Consider the following 23,022-nt stretch of genomic DNA (forward strand, 5'->3'; position numbering starts at 1 on the left):
TCTATAATAGTCAATTATACTAAATATCAAAATATTGTTGCATATTATCTATACCTATTTTATTTGTCTATTTATCAATCAAGAATCACAAAGGAGAAATTAATTAAAATGGCCATCAAATGTAGTAAAAAATATGTATTAAAAATTTTAAACACAAAAGTTTTAAACACAAAATTACTAAGAAATAAAAAAAAAATGAGATGTTGAAAAGGCTGGTGGAATTTTAACAGTTTGTCGCATATTACGATGTTCAGTAATATGCAGTCTGTTCCTTTTCTTAGACAGTAAAATAGCTACTGCTGTATACCCACGCTCAGCTAAATACAACGAAAGAAAAGCAATTAAAAATTTCTGTACTTTTGCCTACAATCCAAGGTATAAAGCTGTTAAGTATTTTTGAAGCAAGAATTCATGGTATTCATCTTTTAATTTTATTTTTAGTTCTTTGTTAGTTGTTAGTTCTACAAGTCTTCTAAATTTGGTGATTCTGCTGTATCTGCATTTGCAAAAAAAATCTAAAACCCAACTTCGTGTATTCATGGTTAAAATATCCTGGAATCGTACTGTGAAATCAGCATGAAGAACATGCAACTATTGGCAGGGAATAAATCTTCCTGTTTTGCAGAGACAGCTTATAATGTGAGAAAGTAGTTTTATTCACATCTGGTGAGATTCCATTTGAACAGAAGTTTTCCCACAAAACCACAAAAAAAAAAAAAAAAAAAAAAATGACGTTTTTTGTTTTAATCAAATTCAACTTATCAACTTGTAACTATAAATTGATTTCATTGAGTATTTTAAATAGGTTTGTCAAATAAGGTATGTCATTTTTGAATGTACCCAGGTTTCCATGCAGTTTTTCATCTCCACTTTCAAGTCCAGAAAAATGATTCAGTCAAATGGCTTATGACAGCCATTGAACTGTATGCAGGAGCAAGTGTTTGTAATCTTCATCATTTTCACTACAAAGTTCGATAAATACACTAAGGAAGAGATAGAAGCAAAACAAATTTGACTTATTTGTAAAGCTTATTTATTAAACAAAAGGTAAAGAGCAAAAAAAAAAAGAGGCTATATGTTTTATATTATTAAAAAAAAAAAAAAAATCTAATGTGTACACCACATGACTTCCTTGTACGGAATATTAAATTATATGCATTTTTTCTTGCATTTCATTTAACTTATTAGATTGAATTAAACCTACTTTCGCCGACGGCGCATAAACCACAATAGAATAAATGCATTCTTTAAAATTCACTTTGTTTACCACAGCGACACTCTGGCGCTAGGTTTACTTAACAGTATTATATTTCTTTCATATTATAACTCAGAATGCACAAAATTTATATCATTTGAAGAATTCTCTAATCGTTGCCACATGTTCTATTCAAATACTATAACCAAGCTAGAACGATGTATAAAAGAAATTAAGCAAACAAAACGAAAAAGAAACAGTTTTTCACAGACGATTGAGTATTTCTCATTCAATTAATTCAGTTTTCACTTCGCGACAAGGCAAAAATACATAAAAACTCAAAATATCTATATTCAAAATTACGAAGTAAATTTTAAATACTTATTTCCTCGAAAATATTCCAGAAAGGATTAAGCATGATTTAATTCGCAATAATAAATGAAGGCATTATTTTTGTGTTGTGAAGCTTAGTGTCTCTAGATTGGCAACAAATCTACAATTCTGCTGTTTCAAATGTAAACAAATATGTCCGCCATGTTATTTAAAACTTAACCGCACTTAAACAGCTTTTAAATTGTTGATAATTGTACAAATATTGGTTCCAGAATTACGAAAGGCATAAAAACTTTAACCGGAAGATAAAAACAACATAATTCAATCATTTTTAAAGCAAAAAATGTACAATTTACAAATATATAAGAGTAAAGAAACCGAGATCACTGAGCAGGATAACAGAGTGGATATATTTATAAATATATTTATATACGTTTGGCGCGGCCGATTGAAACCAAAATACGAGGTGCACATCTACATGTTATAGGAGTCTTATATACAAAATTTCAACATTCTGAGGCTACTCATTTTTGAGTTATGCGAGATACGTACGTACGCACGCACATATGTACGCATGTACATACATATGTTCGTACGCACATACGTACATACGTTCGTACAGACACCACGAAAAATTCTCTTCAGAATTCATTTTAAAGCAGTTTTTGAGTTTTTTTTTGGAGTAAAAGTCTGTTATTCTGTCCTTACGTATAGATATTACGCAAAAACATCGTTAAATTGCATTCGAAATCGGTCAAAGTGGATATTTTCATTGAAATATGCTGCCTGAAGCTTTTAGTGATTACAATACTTCCTTTTTACTTCATACAAGGAAGTAATTAGCGATTTTTTCTCCCTGGAGCAAATTACAAAAAACAACCTATATTCAAAAAACCAATATTACATGGTTGGTATGATTGTTAATACATTGTATGTCTCCCAGACAATGCAATATTGTCCGTACAATGCCTAGGCATGCAGAGTATCAAATTATCGATCTGATCTTCTTCTTCTTATTGATCTGATCTTGGGGGATATTACACCACTCAAAAAGCAATGCTCTCTAAAGTTCCGGTAGACACGTAGGAAGAGGTTGACGGGCTGCAACTCGTCGGCCAAGCATGTCCCACACGTGCTCTACTGGATTCAAGTCCGGTGAGAATGCTGGCCAGTCCAGACGGGTGATATCCTCCGTTTGAAGGCATTCGCTTACGATGTTTGCACGGTGAGAACGGGCACCGTCATCCATAAACCCAAACTGTGCACCTATGGCACTCCGAAACAAATGTACATGTTATTCCAGAATGACGTCCCGATAGATTTGGCTTGTCATGGTTCCAATTTGAACATGCAGGTCAGTTCTGGAACCCAGAATAATTCCACCTCAAACAAGCACTCCTGCACCACCGTAACGGTGTCGTTCAATGATGTTTTCTTGGTGGTAACGGGTACCTGGAGCTCTCCATATGAAAGTCCGGCGAGAATCAGACTGCAAGCTAAACCTGGAATCGTCAGAAAACATCACAAAAGCCCACTGTTACGGTGTCCACAAAACATGCTCTCTACTCCAGGCTAACTGCAGAAGACAGTGAGTTGCAGTAAGTGGAACACATCTGACAGGTCTACGAGCATATAGACCAATCTGCCCTAACCGTCTATACATGGTCTGCCTTGAAATTGTTGTACCAGTGGCTGAGAAGAGCTGACGAGACAGGTCTGAGGCTGTGCTCTGCCTGTTTCTTTTGGCAGTAACTGCCAAATACCAGTCCTCATTTGGCGTTGTAACTCTGGAGCAACCTGTGCTGTAACATCTACTCACATTACCATCATCTTGAAATTGTTGCCAAAGCCTGGAGATGACACTCTGGGCAATTCCAAGTTCGTCTGATACTTCCAGTTGGGTACGCCCACATTCCAGATGGCCGATAATTCTACCGTGTAAAAAATCATCCAAATGTGTCCTTTGTGTCATAACTATTCGGTTATTGCACTGAAATGCTTATAAAGCGCCTGCGAACAATTTTACTTCTTTGCCTTTATTCCTTATATATCACTCTCTCACACTCTTGTCATTGTGAAGTACCATCGGTGTCATCTGGTTACTTCCTGAAATTTGCATATGATTCTTGAAGATGTGTGTAGTGATTTTACAGGTGATATATTTATTTTAGAGTTCGATTTCTGCGTGACTCCAAATTATCCTTAATTTATAGACATGAGTGTAATTTGTTGTGCAATGAATTGCTTCTAATTTCATTGACTGCTCTAATAACATAATGAAGCGATATATACAGGCATGCATTCTGATTTGTTGCAACCAAATACTGACAATAAATAATATATAGCAAGTAAATATGGTATTGGTTGTTTCAAATATGCTATGAAACACTTATGATGCCAATCATTGCTGAATCACTATCAGAAGTGGTTGACCAATATTAATCTGATATGATAAACTGATTCAAAGTCTTTAGCTATTTCACCTATTTTTCTTTGCATTGAATTATTATTCAGAGGAAATTTTCTGATGATATCTGAAGGTTTTTTATGTTTTTATTACTACTTATTATTATAGCTGGCTGTTTTAATTTTTTTTTTTTTTTCAGCCCTTGAAAATGGGTTAAATCTTAGTTTTTCATCAATAGGCATTTTATTCAAATACTCTTGTATCCAAGATGGCTTCACTTGGAAAACGCTTTGGCAAATTAAACATATAGTTAATGACTGGTTCATAAGAGAGTGCATAAATCCATATTTCAAAATTGCTTTCCTGGCATTTCTTCTTAGATTCAGAAATTTTGAAATACAAAAGTTGTCACAATTTAAATAATTAAACAAATTTATAAATAGTTATAAAAGTAATGGCTATTGTGATTTCTATCACTTTCCATTTATGGATTATTGGTGACAGCACAAAAATAGTAAAACAATCCTATAACTATCCCTGCTTTTTATAGATTTGATTTCATACACACATCAATTTGTATGCCTTTGCTTATTTGCAAAGGCAGAGTCAGTTATTTACAGAGCAAGTCAAGCTCACTTGCTCTGTAAACAGATTGTCACAAGCTCCAATATTTTTGGGGAAACATGCTTGATTGTATGAATCTTGTCTTTGTTTACCAACTTCAGAAACTTGTCACCAACAATACTAAACCAAATTAGGTATATATATACCTAATGCTAAATTATGTCTTTTAATGCTTTTTTACTAGATAACAATAAAATAAAAGTTTAGATAGCTATATAAAATATTTATTCCTGAAAAGTGTAAGTATTTTACTAAATTAATCTCCTAAATATGTAGATTCACGACAGTCATCTGCCTGATTATTTTTAACACCCCCAATTTGTCTTTGGAACTGCTACCCCCCCCCCATTGGAACCTATAATTTAACCTACCTTCTCTTCAAAACTTAGTATACACTGTGTATTCCCCCCCCCCAATTTTCAAGCAACAAATTTAGTAAAAAAGCGGAGAAAATAAACAAGTAAACACGGTAACTATACTGTATTAAATTTACTTCACGCATTCAAACATCATATCTGGCCATTGCTCATATTTTTAATAGTCCATTCCCTCCCCTCCTCAATATGATGTCTTACCATCTGAAACAAATATGGTCTCATCTGATATAAGTCTAAGATTTTGAACTTTGGTGTTTCTAGATTTTAGAAATTTCCAGACTTAATACGCTGGTTATCGTTAATTAAAGAAAAATCATAAAAATTATTATTACTCAAAAAGCTATATGCAAAATGTAATGAAACTAACCCACAGTATACAACACACAGTAAGGTATAAAATAACAAACTAAATGTGTCAGTTTGGTATAGGAATAGTACCTTCAATAAGGAGCATGATCTCCCATAGAAGCAATACAACAATGTATATTGCTGTCAATTATGCAGTCTATCAGTTCTGTAGGAAATGAGACCATTGCTTTTGTGAACCAGTTGCAAGCATGACAAAAGTCTGAACAGAAGGACTGAGAGCAACTATACGTCTTCCTAAAGCATCCCAAATATGCTTGATAGGATTTAGGTCTGGTGATCAAGCTGGCCACTTCATGTACTGAATTGTTTACTGCTGAATATAATCATCCATGATGCAAGTCCCGTGCTGTCTATCCTTGTCATCCTGTAGCAAGAAATTATCACCTATTGCTCTAGCATAAGGGTGCACAAAAGCATCAAAGGCGTCATTTCTATAGGCCTGAGCATTCATGGTTCTACGTGGAAAGACATGGAGGTCTGTGTATCCACCCAAAGAGATACCACCCCAAACACACACACTGCCTCCTCCATATGGACCTCATTTTCACAGATGTTTGATGGATGATAATGAGTTCCTGGTTTTCTCCAAATCAAACAGCACCTGCTGTCGATCTGAAGGCTAGACCTGAACTTATCCACAAGGAAAACAGCCCTCCATTGATCAGCTATCCCATGGACATCTTAGCCCACCTTAAACATTCCCTTCTATGATGTGACGTGAGTGGCATGCAAATGGCTCGTTGCCTCGCATACAGACCTCTGTGAAGCCTTCTCAAAGGACTGATGTTGGCCCTTTCAGTGTCTGCAGTAAGAGAGAATCTGAGTTCAGGTTCTATTCCTTCATGCACATAACAACAAATATCAGTCATCAGCACTTGTCGTAGCAGTTGGTTATCCTTGGCCAAACTTCCTGGATGCCAAATCTGTGGTTAGAATTTGCTGCCATAGTCTATAAACCACAGAACTCACATTTAGTCATCTCGCCATTTTTGTCTGACTTTGCCCTGTCTCTAGTCTCCCCAACAGCTCTCCATTGCAGTTCTTTGAGCAAATGATGCATGGAAGTCATTATTACAAATTGGCTATCCCAGATTTCTTATCTCATTATCATAGTGAAATTTGTAGGCTAATACTGAAACATGCAATTTTATTTTCCTTGCTTATGACGTATTTCAATTCCAGCACCATCAATTTGCATACAAGCATACTGCAGTTTTACTCAGCAATTCTTATTTGACAATATATTCAAATTTTATACTAATTGGCTTATTTTTTAATCAGTTATCGCTATTTTTGTCATTTTTTCTTAATTTTTGGAAACCAGTGTATCATGAAATTTAATAAGATGACATACAAACATTATAAAGTTAAAAATATGAAATTGTTGTTTGTGAAATATTTATTATATTTAGGGAACCACCATATATATATATATAAAAAAGTTCAGTGTTAACATTATTTTATTTTATTCATACTTTCAAAGTAACATGTGAAAGCAATTTTTTTTTCACTAAAACATTTTCTCCAAATTTACAGATATAATTTCTTGTTTATCCAAAAACATTCAGATTAGCTGTTATCATCATCATCATGAAGTATGGTAACTGGCTATAAATTAAATTAAAAACTTCCAAAAGTATCTGCATGCAATACTCCATACAACAGACTTAAGATTAAAATACTTCAAAAATTTTCGGATGGTTCAGAAAGTTTACCATCAGTTTAAAAAGATATTATAACTGCCTTTTAGTGCTTATAAATTTACAATATCCACTAGCTGAATGATAGATTAATTATAATTTGGAGGAAATCATCAGACAGATATTTTCTTTTACTAGAAGTTTAAGTGATATATGAATTGATCAGCTGTTTATAATCTCCTGATTATATTTTTGCATCATCCAGTAAATCACCTGTTTTAAATGTTGCTCAGTCTCATGTGTGAAATGATTCTCAAACTAATAATTCATTCATCAATATTTAGGACATTCATGTTCAGTTATTTTAATGGTTGATGACAGAGAAAATCTTTATTCCTTTTAAATGCCATTACAAAAAGTTGAAATTTGTGTATTCCAGTAGAATTTGCTTAAGAAAAATATTTCTTAAGATTCTTGATATCAGCTGCAGCCTTTTTAGTAAAAGTTGCCAAGGTATTACAGAGCACATATTGTCGTAAACGAAAAGTTTCATAAACATTGAGAATTAGATTTGAGGATAATTTTTTTATGTTAATGAGCTTGATATATTCATCTAAAAATTATTTAGCTACCTCAGTATAAGTTGAAGCTTTTCTGCCTAAAATTGCATTCTGTTTTATACCATTGATTTTTTTCTAATTTGGTTAATTAATTTAAGCTGCCCACAGTCAATTTTTAATAGCCCATTTCTTCATGAAATATTTTGAATTGAATCAATAGCATTGGAATTATACATGGTAGTCCCTTATTATGAAGTTGTCTCACTTGTTCAACTTGTTTCTCATTTCTAGCATGAATATTTTTATACTATTCATTAAAATTGGGGAGTCAAAAATCTGCAAAAATTTCAATTTTTTTCCCTTTTTTTATGTAATAAACTGTGGACTTTCCATTACCATATTTCTTACTTAATTATGCCACAGATATGGCTTTATCCCTTTTTTGCAACAATTCTACATTTTGTTTGATCAGCATTAAAAACATACTTTCACTCTGTAGATTCTCTTGCAGCTGTAGAATTAGAAACCTTTTTGACATAATCAAAAAACACAAACACTGAAACTTTAATTTTGATAAAATAGCAGTAATAATAATAGAGTAAACAAAATAATAAGCTAGATCAAATCAGAAAGTTAAGGAACATCTGACTTTACTTGCTAGGTAAGCTTAAGTTCTTGAGAACCTAATTCTTTCTCTCTTGTTTCTTGCTATGCCAACAAAAGAAAACCAGTACGTGGAACACACCACTCCAAACAACCATATCTTAAGGCTTCATTTATCATGTACAGGGATGGTAAAATAGATTAAAACCCTCACACACTTCAAGAGGTGAAACTGTGGTTTGCAGCACGCAAGATGATTCGAAACTTATCGTTGATAATGAGCGTCTCTTGGGGGGGGGGAATCTAAGAAAAATCAATTTATGGTATATTTGCTTTTTCTTCAATATTACGTTCTCTCTCCCTGAACTGTATGGGAAAACAAAGAGTGTTTGGGGAATGTCTGGAGATCATTCTAGTAATCGAACATCCAGATTTTATGCTGCAGAAAGTTTTATGATGCAAAGTGATATGCCATTCTGCCCCTTAATGAAATGTTTCTTTACTTCATTCTACTCGAGAATTAGCATTAAAATTAGAGGTTTACTGAAACTATAAAACATGACAAATAATTTGAGTAATTTCCACTTAAGCTGTATATAAATTACTTTCAACATCTTCTTGGTTAATATGTGCTGATGTTAACAATAACATTAAGTAAGTTGTTATTGTTAACAATAACAATAACAACTTACTTTGAAGCCAAAATTATCATATATTATAGCAAACATCAAACACTATGTAGTTATCATTTTACAAAATAAATGGTTGGAAAACTAAGTTAAAAATGGCTGTTAGATGTTTAAAGAAACAGATAACAGTAGCTCTTTTCATTTTAGGTTTTAGTACTTAAAATGATGAATAGAGAGGATACTGTGTTATCCTGAATTTAAAAAAAAAAAAAAAAAAAAAAAAAAAAAAAACTTAAGCACTACCTTTATTTTTACTGCTATCAAAATTTTATTTTTTAAAACTTTTTATGTACTATTAAAATGCATAAAACTTGTAAATTAAAGGGACTGAAGCAAACAATTATTAGCTTCATAATTTGGATAATTTATAAAAGCATCTAAAAACTACACTGGTTATAATCAATTAAGGAAAAATTCCAAAAGTGATGGTTATTACATTTAGAATTTAATGAAACTGACCTGCAGTTTACAATACACGATAAGGTATAAAAAATAACATGAAAAGAAATTACCAAATAATTATGGAGTTATAAAAATTAGCATATATATAAAATGAACAAATCAGAAGTGTTGATTTGGTATAGGAAAATTACTTTCAATATGGAGTATGATCTCCCACAGAAGCAATACAATACATACAGCAATGTGCGATGCTGTTAATTGTGCATTCTGTCAGTTCCATAGAAAGTGAGAGCCATTGCTCTTGCAAAGCAGCTGCAAGTGTGGCAAAGCTCTAAAGAGGAGAATTGAGAGCAGCTATACATCTTCCTAAAGAATCCCAAACATGCTTAATAAGGCAGGCCCCCAGGGATCAAGCAGGCCACTCTATGTGTTAAATTATTTGCTGCTAAATATAATCATCTACGATTAGAGTCCTGCACATTCTAGCAGAAAATTATCACTTACTGCCCCGGCATAAGGGTGCACGTAAGCATCAAGGATGTCATCTCTAAAGGCCTGAGCATTCATGGTTCCACATGAAAAGGCATAGAGTTCTGTGCATCTACCCAAAGAGATACCACCTCAAGCACAGATACTGCCTCCTCCAGATTTCACGGATGTTTAATGGATGATAACGGTTCCAGGTTATCTCCAAATCAAGTAACACCTACTATCACTTGGAAGCTAAACCTGGACTCATCCGTAAGGAGAACAGCCCTTCATTGATCAGCTATCCGATGGGCATCTTAGCCCATCTGACACTTTTCATTCTATGATGCGACGTAAGTGGCACACAAATGGCTGATCACCTCGTATACAGACCTCCTGCATGAAGCATTCTAAACATGGTTCATGTTAGACACCAACTTTCCAGCGGCTGCAAGGAAGAATCTGAGTTGAGGTTCTATTCCTTCGTGCACATAACAACAAATATCAGTCATCAGCGCTTGGCGTAGAGGTTGGCAGTTCTTGGATGAACCTCCTGGATTCCGAATCAATGGTTAGAAACTGTTGCTAAAGTCTATGAACCACAGGAGGACTCACATTTAGCCATTTGGCCACTTCTGTCTGACTCTGTCTTGCTTCTAGTCTCCCAGCTCCCCATCGCAGTTCTTTGGTCTAATGATGCCTGGAGGTCATTGTTACACCTGGCTATCTCAGATTTATTATCTCAGTTTCACAGCAAAATTTACAGTCTTGCTCTGAAACACGCAATTTTACGCTCCTTGCAGATGACGCATTTCGACTGCAGTGCCACTAATTTGCATACTAGTTTTTCTCAGCAATTCTTATCTAACAACATACTGAAATTTTATATGGATTGGCTTATTTTTGAACGAGTTATTGATATTTTTGTGATTTTTCCTTAACTTTTTAGAAATTAGTGTTTGTTTATTTATTTATTTTTGGCAAATTTTAGAGAGCATACCTGTTGTTTGATGTGGATGCTTCAATAATACTTCAGGTGCTCTAAAACCTGGTGTTCCACCTCTGGGTGCTTCTTCGGGATCTCTAAAATATATTTTTCACAAAAAGTTACAATGTGTTTATAATTACATATCAGTATATAATGAATGCCTGACAAAGCAAACTGAAATTCTAACCAAAAAAATTTTCCACATAATGAACTTGGTCTCAAATTATGAATCATATGTGAAGTTCATTAAATATTAAACACAAAGCCAAGTTTGTTTCAGTGACTGTTTTGTCAGGGTGTAATGTAAAGACAAAAATATATCTGTGATAGAAAAAAAAAAAAAAAAAAAAAAAAAAACACAGCCAGTACTTAAAGATATTTTTTAATATTACACTACTAAAGAAGTGTGCCATGAACAGAAATATGAAAAAATCTAGATAGTTTTCTAGTGGGAATATGAAACTTCTAAGTGTATTCCAATAATCAATGCTTAAAAAAGGTGGGTGAGGTTCAGACCAACAGACAAATACACTCTGTCCTAAGAGTTTATAGACTCATGTAATTTACATGTAAAAAAAAAAACAGACATGCATAAAATTACCCAATTAAAATATGTTTATTTAAAACACGTGCCTTGAATATGAGTAAATATTTTACAAAAATTTCAATTTGTCTTTTAGAAAAAATAAAAACACGAAAAATATGTTTCCCAAAAGTTTACAGATAAATGTAATTTTATGCAAATTTGTTAGCAACAATCATGATGGGGAACTTATCCCTTTTATATGGTAATGCCCTCATTCAAACCTCTAATTGAAAAAAGAAAAAAGATCATTTGAACTGCTTTTAAGTATGCTAAAGCTATACAACTTACTGATGCTGCAGTTAATAGTATTCTGAATTTTAAATTGCATGGTAGGTCTGTTAAAAGCACATTCACAAAGACACCCGAGAGATGGACAGTCACAGCAATGGGCGAATACAAATGACTTCGACACAGAAAAGGTGGACTCACCAAATTACAAGGGCTTGTGAATTGCAAATATCCAAAAACACTGTTCATAGCAAATAAAAAAAATCTGCTTATATGACTCACGTAAAAAAATTGTTCGATCATTACCGTTCTCAAAGCTTCACAAATGAATGATATTGCAGCAGGCCGGTAACTACATGCCATATGATGATGAACGGATCTCTGTAATTTTCAGTGATGAAAAAAAAAGGAATCTAGACAGTCGTGACAGATTTTCATATTACTGGCATGAATTGTGAAAAGAGCTTTGGAGCTATTCCAGTAAGAACAGAGGAGGTTGATCTGTTATGTTGTGGACAGCTTTCAGTTTCAATGGACAAGTGGGTTTCACCTTTCTAGATGGTCGGCAAGATTCATCTAAATTCATAGAGACGCTAAGAGACCATCTTATGCCATTTGCTGAAAACACTGAAGAACAAAATTGAGTGTACTAGTATGACAAAGCTCTCAATCATACGTCTAATGCTACAAAATTACTTAGACATGATAAATGCCACTGTTTTTGAGTGGCCCTGCTTTTAACTCAATTGACAATGTGTGGGGTATTATGTCTCGAGAGTTTATGAGAATGGAAGGCAGTTTTCTTCTACGAGTGCCTTAAAGGGAGCCATTAAGAGTGCATGGTACAATGTGGAATCAAAGTTATTACAAAACTTAGTTCTCTTGATGGAGAAACGTGTATTCAATGTCATATGGAATAATGGAGCAACTTTAAAGTATAAAGTAATTTGAAATTGATCATAAGTTGTTAAAATGCTAATATTCAATAAACTTTTGAGTTGCGTACTCTTTTTTGTTTTTTAAATATAAATTGCTATTTTAGTTGAATATTTACTGGAAGGTAAGTCGAATGTGATGTAAATAGATTTGCATTTGGTGTTTGTGTTCCTTTCCATTTTTCTAAAACACGTAATACATTTGGGTCTATGAACTTTTGGGAAACAGTGTGTACAGTTTAAACATGCCAGTTGCAACAATGAGCATGCATGCACCATTCGATCCAATTTAATGACAAAAGAGGGTGGCTAGACATAAATCATGCAGTAGGGATATTTTCCTTATTTTTTTCACTGTGTTCAAACAGCATAGATTTAAGAAGATAGAAAATTACTTTTAAGAAATCTAAGCTAATATGATGATCATCATTTGTAATTAAATGTTTGATTACACTGAGTTTAATTTTTTGCATTTATATATTTATTTATTTACTAAGGAAATACTGATTACATTATCTCCTAATATAAATTTAGTAGAATGTATCAAAATGAGGTAACCCAAAAGTATGCAATTAATTACATTATAATGCTTTTTGATTTTTTGGCTAAAATCTATGTGCATTATTATACATAATTAAAGTGAAGGGGGAACCAAATTATTTTAGAAAAAAAAAAAAATAAATAAATAAATAATTTTTGCATAAAAGATCACAGTACTGGCTAATGTCACATTAAATCAATTACAATCAAAGGAAACCCCACTTAAACGTGATAAATACCTGCTGACCTTTTATTTTAAAAAAATATATAGAAAGAATATTTCTGCTAAAAATGCAGTTCCATCAATTTAAGGATCTTAAATTTAAAAGTAAGCAACAAAATATGCACTCCTCACATAAAATTCCTATGTTATGGAAAAAAATTTCAACATTTTTGGCTTTTCACCATAGCACATCAATATATATCGTCACATTTGCTTTTGCAAATATGAAGGCGTGAAAGACAACTAATGACAGGATCACTCCATGACCCAGGGACTTTCCTTCCTTCAACAGTAATTTTTTTTCTTTCAGGAGAAGGGCAATCTCATGTGATCTTCTCACTCTGTGCCACATAATTAACACCCATTCTGCACAATTCAAATACCAGCCAAGGTTGTATTTGACAAGATCAAACTATAGTGACATCCCTATCCAGCTGAATTAACAAACTGGATGATTTATTCTATGACAATGCCATTCATTACTTCAGCATCAATCTAAAGAAGAGGAAAAAATGAGTCATTTTAAATAATATCTTGAAACCTGGACACAGCCCCCCCCCCCGAAAAAAAGCAGATGCACAAGAAAATCAAAGATAGATAAACCTTCTGCCTCCACTGAAATACTAGAAACATTGAAGCTAAACTAAATAAAAAAATATTGGACATAGAGTATGTAAATCTTTTCATGACTAAAAAAGTAATAAATTCATAGCATTTCCACCACTGATATTGCTTCTCATTATAACTGTTTTATAATATTCTGAGGTTTTGGACAGGCCTTGGGGGTTTATTAAAATTATTGCTACATTACCCTATGAGAAATGGAAACCTAAGCACCATCTTGGAATTAGGAACTCCATTCATTATGGAAAGCACTTATCTATACAGTCAAAAGTCGTTAATTTGGACACCCATAATCCGGAATGATCTATAATACGGACCTCAAAGCTAAAAACTTTCTGTGCATGCGCCGCGTTGACACATGTGCGTAAAACCTTTTACATCTGCGCATATGCGTGTGCGCAAGTGCAGAATACGTTTTCGCGTGAGCGTTTTATGTATAACGGATGGTATAAGCTAAAATTATCTAATTATCTATTTCAGTTAATGTTGATGATTGAGTTGTTCCTTAATTTTCGAATTGGATCCGGCTTATTATTTTTTGCAGCCTGTAAGAGCAATACTATAAAACTAACTTGAACTTTCGATTATGTCAAATAGAATTTCCGATTCTGGAGCTCCCAAAGGATCATACAAAACGAAAGTATGTTTCGATGTCCATCAAACAAAAAGTGGAATTGCTGCAAAAAATGGATAAAGACATGAAGAATGTGACAGAGAGGTTAGTGAAAACGAAAAAATTTCGATTGACAAGTTAGTCGGTATTCTCGGCACAGCAATTAATGGGGCTTGAACAGCGGAACTTTGTAATTGAACAAGAAATTATGTCTGTTTATAGAATTAAAGAGAAAGTATTATCACATAAAACGAAGCAACTTAAACAACTTACATTGAAAGAAATGTTTAATAAAGTAAACAAATAAATATTTAGCTTTTTTTTTTTTTTTTTTTTTTTTTTGTGTGTGTGTGTAAATTTTGATACTCTTTAGATCATAATTGTTCTTTATTTCATAAATTACAGTTTCATGTTTTTAATTTTAGAATTTCTGCATGCCATCATCTTAGGAGATTTAAACTGATGATCTATAATCCGGAATCGCTGAAGTCCCGACGAGTCCGGATTAACGACTTTTGACTGTATACACATTCACAAATGTGCCAAAAGATGCCAGTATGCTTTCCATTTCTTTATACACTGATCATATGCATATTATTCAAGTTTCTTTCCAGTGTAGAATTTTGTGAAACAGTATCAACATAGCAACTAATGAAAACTTCATTAAAAAAAACTTTACTTTTATGGTACTCCTACTTTTATGATAATTTTTTGAGAAAAATTCTAATTTGTAAAAAATACTTTTTTACCTTATCCCAAAATCATTCAACATGAACTGTCAGAAAGCTTACATATTCATAACATGTAATACTTGAAGAATATTACCTTATATTTAACCCAAAAACAAAGCTGAAATTTGTCCTTTTCCGTTTTGCCGGCGCAGGCAATAAAGTCGCCAGTAATGGTACAACCGATGCCAAACGGAATATCCTCGATGGTAGCCTTTAACGCCTCATTTTCAAAACAAGTCACAGCCATTTCTTCTCAGATTGATTGTTTCTTTCAATACTGGCATACAATTACATAGAATTTTTACCAATTTTATACCCTAAGGGCATTCGTGGTAAGTCAATTAGGATGCAATTACACTGCTCACCCGAAGGCGAAAATATAGAAAAGGCAAAGTCAAGGGTTCATTAATTCTAATAAGAATGCACTAGTGAAGTAAAGCACTGAGGTTTTACATAATTTCTGAGTAAGCTATTCGTACCAATTGAAATAATTCTTGCATTTAAACTTGTATTCCAAATTAAGATTTAACTTGAAATTAATGTAGATAATTACTGAGAGAATTAGATTTTTGTAGCGTAGTTTACGTGATGGGGTCACGTGATATGAACCGGCAAATCAAGATGTTGAAACATGTAAGCATAGTAAATTCTTAAATTAATGCCTTTTTACAAATTTATATTCTTCATTTATTGGCTTTTTACAAAATTTTAAACGATATTAAAATGTTTATGCCTTCAAAATAAAAAAATTCTTAAAAACTAACATTTGTTAAAATTTTTTAGGTGTATACTGTTTGTTGTCGCCAATAAAGTCTGCTTGGCGAGATTAGCGCCGGCGAAATGGAAAAGTACCCTGAAATTTTATGAGATGTATCTTATAAACTAGGTAAGAGTGATTTAACATAATCCATTTCCTTGAGTATTTTCCCCTTTTTTAATGCCCTGCATGCAGTAAAAGTATTGTAGCCATGAACAATTTAAGGTAGCATATTTTAACAGAAATATTCATTATGACCATTCCCAAACCCAATTGGAAGATTTTTTTCCATGACATTGCTACACAGGCATAGAATAAAGGACTTTTTTTTCCAAAACGAACTGAAAACCAATTTTTTTGGGGGGAGGGGGTAATATCTGTATGTAGGTACATATATATATATATGTATCCTGCATAACTCAAAAACAAGTAGCCATAGAATTTAGTTGTGCACCTTTTTTCTTCATTGGAATTGGGAGTACCAAAAGTTATATATATAATATGTGTGTTTGTGTGTATATATATACTATGTATATGTATGTGTGTGTATGCGTAAAAAAAGTATATATATATATATATGTATGTGTGTGTGTGTGTGTGTGTGTGTAAGATAAAAATGTATTAATCAGAATTATAATATAACTATAAACATTAATTCTTCCTCTTTATTCTAAAATCGTAATAACTTATCTGCATTGCGTCATTCAAATTAATCATGAGATCTTACGTAACCGTTAATACCAGATGCCTCTTGACGACCAATCACTGAATTGTAAACCAAAACTTTTCTCTTCGCATGCTTCCATCTTTCATAACTACGCACTTCAGCTTTAGCTCTATACTGTGCTAAGATGTAATTTCGCTGGCTTGCTTTCTATCTCAACAATATTAAAAATGTAAATCTTCTGTGTAAAGGTATGATTAGAGTGCCAAGTGATTGTGGCCACAAATATCAATTGGAAATAAAAATGGAATTAAAACTGCCTCGACTGCCAAGTTCTTTAAATACTACGCAAGCAAAAATCTTCTTCAATATGGGTCTTTAGATCACCGCATCTACAGTGTTCCGTCATTTCCTTTGCTCTTATTATGACATATACACACACACACACACACACACACATATATATATATATATATATATATATGTATATGTGTGTGTGTATATGTGTATACATATATATGTATACATACCTCCATTACTCGGATTAAAAGTCCTTACTTGACCTTCATTTTCGCAATCATTGGTCATAGTCATACATTTCTAATTACAGACATGTCTACCTCATGAAAATATTCATGTTTTGACAATGTCAAATTTAAGGGCGTACAAAGAAGTCACATTCACATCAGATTTTTCTTAATATAATATATTAAAGGCTTTCTTTAAATATTTCTAACAGCAATAAAAAAGCCAAGAAACAAGTACAGCTTTATATATAAAGTAACCAAACTAGGCAATTTTTGTTATGGTAATAATTTAAAATGGAAGTTACATTCTTAAAAGTGAATGATCATGTTATTACTTTACGAAAGAAAACTCAAAATCAATGAAATTAATTAATTAAATATAATTCTGGAATAACATTAAGATAAAATATATATTTCATGTTTCTGTAGCTCTAAGTAAAATTATTTATATGCCTGTACCTGCCAGTAACTGATGAGAGATTAAAAGCTGACAGCTTAGGAATAAGCAATTTAAAAAAACAATATGACATGTCAAATTTCATTGCCATAAACTGAAGTAATTACATGCACAAAATCTCTGCAGCATTATTAGGGAAATCAAAAATAAAAAGGGGTTCCGAATTTGATTTTCAGAGTAAATTAAACATCTTTACTAAACATTAAAGCTAAGTTCCTCATATTCTGCTGTAGTAATGGAAAGTTTGTATCTGCTATGAGAGTAATAAATTCCTTCTTCCTTTAACCCCTTCAGGACGTGTGCATCATATATGCATCAGCAGCTAATCCTCTTACGAGATGGCATGCCACTTAGTGGAACTCACATCGGAGAAGGTGTATTGCACCAGTGCAACACAGTGTGCGATGCATCAGTGCGTCACCCAGCTGCTAACGACATTTGGGACTGATGCATATATGGCATACCTGTCTGCATACGGTTTTCAGTTCAGCAACATGCCATTGCGAAGGAGTTAAATACCTAAATGTTCTAAGAACAGCAGAATTTTGAGCTACCATATCTTGCAATTATCACATTCTTTACTCCTAAGCATCATAACATTTTTCATTTAACAAACAGAGTATCAATTTTCAAAAATTTAAATCCTTACCTCCCAAGGCAAATACTACATACAGTTGGTTTCCTGAAGCATCCACACTCTTTTCCCTTACTACTCTTAGAATGCTTTGATCCATCCCGCGGTTTGGAATGTAATGGGTATTGCTTAATGGAAGACTTCGTATGAGCATTTACGACTGGTAATGTTTCATTAATGGCTGTACTTGTAGAAGGTGCAAGTTTTCGTTTTTTAGATGCATTTTCCTGCTAAAATAAATTCAAAGCATAATCAAATAGTTCAAAGATTTCCACGGGAGAAAAAGCTTATCATTAGAGATGAAAATAAATTTTATTAAATTAACTATACATAATTTTAAATACATTAAATTCCATAAAATTTATTAAAACAACTTGATAAATTATCTTCAAAAATAACTTTGTAAAATATTTCAAAGTTTTCATAACACTTCTAAAATTTTATTTTCATAACATTTAACATTATTAATTTCATAACACTTCTAAAATTTTATTTTCATAACATTTAACATTATTAATTTCATAACACTTCTAAAATTTTATTTTCATTTTCTCAGAAGGATTCAGAAAAAGATAACAGATTTAAAAAAATTTTTTTTCACATTATTATTATTTAGTTTATAACTTTTAACATCATAAACAGAATCATATTTTATAAAACTGACACTGCTCAAAACTATCAAAGTACGATTCATAAAAAGCTTTATTTTTACAACTTTGTTTAAATGCATACAAAATTCCATAGGTTTATGATTTATTTTATCAAGCAGCAATTGAATTTCTCACATCATAATTATAAATAACTTTCACTAGAAAAATGGAGATAGCAATTTTAATAAGCCACTACAGATACAGAAACCAATTTACATTTTTCTGCGATTTTTATTATAGTAATCATAATTTACAGAAAATTTCTAGGACAGATCTTCATGAAACTTTAGTTTATATATAAATTGCCACAGATTCCATTTCATGTTGTAGCAACTGAACTATCTCTTAGAAAATGAAATCATTATTATTGATTTACTAAAAAAAAAAAAAAAAAAAACTACATTGAATATTTTATTGCACATGCCGACATACATAATTAGGCAAAATTTATCACATTATCTTGTATCAACCAGCTTTTCAAAATTTATTTTCTTGTAAATTTTGCAGTCTTTTATAAGAGTACCAAAAATTATGCTAGTTAAGCAACTTGTTGCCAGATTTGTATTTTATGTGCATACTCTTGGCAGATATTGGGTTACCATCTGAATTTGTCCACTTTATTATATCAAAAACACTCTCCTTCTTGGCATACGAAATCTTTTGTGATTTGCTAAATCTGGTGAGCAACATTTTGGTGATTTTAAGACCAATTTGTTTTAAAAAATTAATTCAGTTATTCAATCAAATTTTATAAAAAATTCTTTGACAAATATAATAATCTTATTATGATGATATTAGAATATTGATAATATATTAAAATTTCATTACCTCACAAAGATTTGCATGAGATAAAAGTATGTTTTAATTGTAGGAATATAAGTAAAACACAGCATATTTCCGAATGTAAGCCAATTTGTATATAAGCCAAGTGTGCGTATTTTGCACAAACATTTAACCAAAATTCAATATCTTTATATAAAACAAAATGAAAAAAATAAATAAACAAAATAAAAAATCTTGCAACATTCAACATGAGAGTGAGAATGTTGCCAAGCATGCAAAATGAGTGGAATATTTGCCAATCAAATTGTTGCAAAGTAAAATGCCAGGAAGCAATGACAACAGTTTTAATTCTGGTAACCCTATTTAAGCTAGCATATTTATTCCAGTCATTTGCTTTTGTGCGATCTGTGGTATCTGTGCTACATTATTTTCTATACCATTTTATTTTTTGTCTGAAGGGCGAGCAGGAAGAGGAATTCTTATACGGAAAATTACACATGATCACGTTTATTGAAAATTTAACAAAAGTATGCCTGCTTGACAAATCTCTGTATATGAAAAACAAATTTGAAAGTGGAGAAAGGTAAGCGCAAATTTTGCCAACATATCTTTGAACTAGACGATGCCGCAAGAAAACAGCGTTATAAAAAATTTCGTACATAAAACAACTCAATTTCATAAAACAAATATATCATTTCATTTCAAATTCATTTCTTTTATAAACTTAAGAAATATAAACTAAAAAAATTAAAAAGTGCGATATTTAGCAATTTATCACTTGCACCCGGCTTACGGAAAAATACCTATGTTTTTTTCCAAGATTATATAAATTGACCCCTGTAATTTAACTTCAGAAAGAAGTTGCAAAAATTCTTGGCTTCTACATGAAAATATTAAGCAGTTCTATTTCCTTCACTTATGTCTTAAAATACCTTTATCTTTAATTGTGACATTTACATAGAATAAGAGCTCAGCTTTAAGGAAAGTCCAAAAATGCTGAATGCTAGTGAAAGCTGCAGATAGTATCATGTATAAAAAAAATCTGATGTGTACACCACATGACTTTCCTGTACGGAATATTAAATTATATGCATTTTTCCTTGCATTTCATTTAAACTTATTGGATTAAATTAAATCTACTTCGCCAACAGCGCATAAACCACAATAGAATAAATGCATTCTTTAAAATTCACTCTAGTATTTGTTTACCATAGCGACACTATGGCGCTAGATTCACTTAACAGTATTATATTTCGTTCATATTATAACTCATAATGCACAAAATTTATATCATTTAAAGAATAGAATTATCTAATCGTTGCCACATGTTCTATTCAAATACTATAATAAAGCTAGAATAATGTATAAAAGAAATTAAGCAAATAAAACAAAAAAAAAACAGTTTTTCACAGACGATTGAGTATTTCTCATTCAATTAATTCAGTTCTCACTTTGCGAGAAGGCAAAAATACATAAAAACTCAAAATATCTATATTAAAAATTACGAAGTAAATCTTAAACACTTATTTTCTCAAAAAAATTCCAGAAAGGATTAAGCATGATTTAAATAATAAATGAAGGCGTTATCTTTGTTATTGCAAAGCTAAGTTTCTCTAGATTGGCAACAAAACCGCTATCCTGCTGTTTCAAATGTAAACAAGAGCAATGGCCCCCATCAAAAACTTCATTAGGCTTAGCGGCGCTTAAAACAACTTTAAAATTGTTGATAATTCTAAAAATATTGCATAGAGATTTACTAAAGGCATAAAAACATTAACCGGAAGATATAAACAACATAATTCAATCATTTTTAAAGCAAAAAATATACAATTTACAAACATGTAAGAGTAAAGAAACTGAGATCACTGAGCAGGGTAACAGAGTGGATATATATATAAATATATTTATATACGTTTGGTGTGGCCGATTGCAACCAAAATATAAGGTGCACATCTACATGTTATAGCAGTCCTATATACAAAATTTCAACGTTCAGAAGCTACTCGTTTTTGAGTTATGCAAGATACGTACGTACATACGTTCGTACAGACGCCACGAAAAATTCTTTTCAGAATTAATTTTAAAGCAGTTTTATAATTTTTTTTTTTTTTTTTTTTTTTTAGGAAACAAGTCTTTTATTCCGTACTTCCGTACAGATATCATGCAAAAACATCGTTAAATTGCATTCGATAGCGGTCAAAATGGATATTTTCGTTGAAATATGCTGCCTGAAACTTTTCGAGATTACAATACTTCCTTTTTACTTTGTACAAGGAAGTAAAAATGCAACTCATGGCAGAAAAGCCAAATGAATGGGAAAAGAAATTTCTGTTTTAAATTTCTTTTTTAAAAAAAGTTATCTTATTTGTTATCAGCTTCAATATCAAAATCCTATATTTAACATTATGTTAGATTTTAGATAATAAAATGCATTTCAGAAATAAAAGAAGATATATTTTCATAGGCCTTAAACAAATGAAACTAAAGTACCTTATTCAATTATCAAACATGTCGACTATGAATGTTGACAGAGATCCCTCACCAAATTTCGTTCCAGAAGAGGTTCGAAAGAATAAATTTCGATTTAGTTAAGATGCAAGTTACAGATAATGATACATAAAAAACTTCAAATTCTTGTAATAGGGTATGCCATGCAATTTCATAAATATTTCGTTGTATGCTGGTCCATTTAGCACAAGACCTAAATTTTACTGATTTTTCAAAATGCAAGATAAAAATACAAAAATTGCACTTAATTTTATGCTTCTTCACAAAAACTAAAGCCACATAAAAAAATTATCAGGTTTACATAAAACCATGTTAAAATCATTTTAAAGAATACATGCTTTGCCATAGCTTCACAAGTCTCTCGTTGCTGAATTTTTTATTTTAAAAAAAGGTTTCTATAATCTCATTCCTTTGGTAACACTGGTGGCAACAGCAAGGATGGGGATTCCCCGTGCTTGTAAAAGAGGAATTCCTTTAGTCTGTATATGTATTTCACAACAGTAAAGCTATTTGGTTCACGTGAACTAGTGCAGTATCAGTATTTTAGCAGCAAAGCTAGTGCAGTATCAGTATTTTTGCAGCTTACATAATTTTTATCTACATATTTGAATGTTTACTGGTAAGTTTTCAACATTTATATTTTTTGTTGTATTTTTATAATTTACGTAAATTTTTCTAAGATTTAATGATGTCAAAAGATCTGAAAAAAAATCAAATAAAAAGAAAAAAATATTTCTTGAGAAACAAAATATTAGATCATCTACATAATAGAGAAAGACTAACAGATGTTGCTAAATTTTACTCCATGAATGAAGCCACAATAAGGACAATTAGAAAAAAATAAAGACTTTATTAGAAAAAAGTGTAGCAGCTGGAACGTGCAGCAGTAAGAGCACAATTTCATATA

General features: G+C 31.8%; 1 protein-coding gene across 3 annotated transcripts in view; it reads right to left on the reverse strand.

Annotated features, from left to right (window-relative positions):
• The window catches only part of LOC118204959 (cell division cycle 7-related protein kinase-like), a 94,328-nt gene that overhangs the window by 12,504 nt on the left and 58,802 nt on the right, over nt 1-23,022 (reverse strand). For 2 of the 3 annotated variants that reach the window (XM_085806772.1, XM_085806773.1), the window contains exons 8-9: nt 18,190-18,404; nt 10,668-10,750 (exon numbers count right to left, since the gene is read on the reverse strand). In XM_085806772.1, coding sequence (XP_085662898.1) covers nt 10,668-10,750; nt 18,190-18,404 — 298 coding nt within the window. The remainder of the gene's footprint in view (nt 1-10,667; nt 10,751-18,189; nt 18,405-23,022) is intronic. The other variant, XM_085806774.1, reaches the window with a different exon arrangement.

Source organism: Stegodyphus dumicola, chromosome 12, assembly GCF_044657685.1.
Source record: "Stegodyphus dumicola isolate Sdum_Otavi_A_Nest chromosome 12, ASM4465768v1".
Lineage (NCBI taxonomy): Eukaryota > Metazoa > Arthropoda > Arachnida > Araneae > Eresidae > Stegodyphus > Stegodyphus dumicola.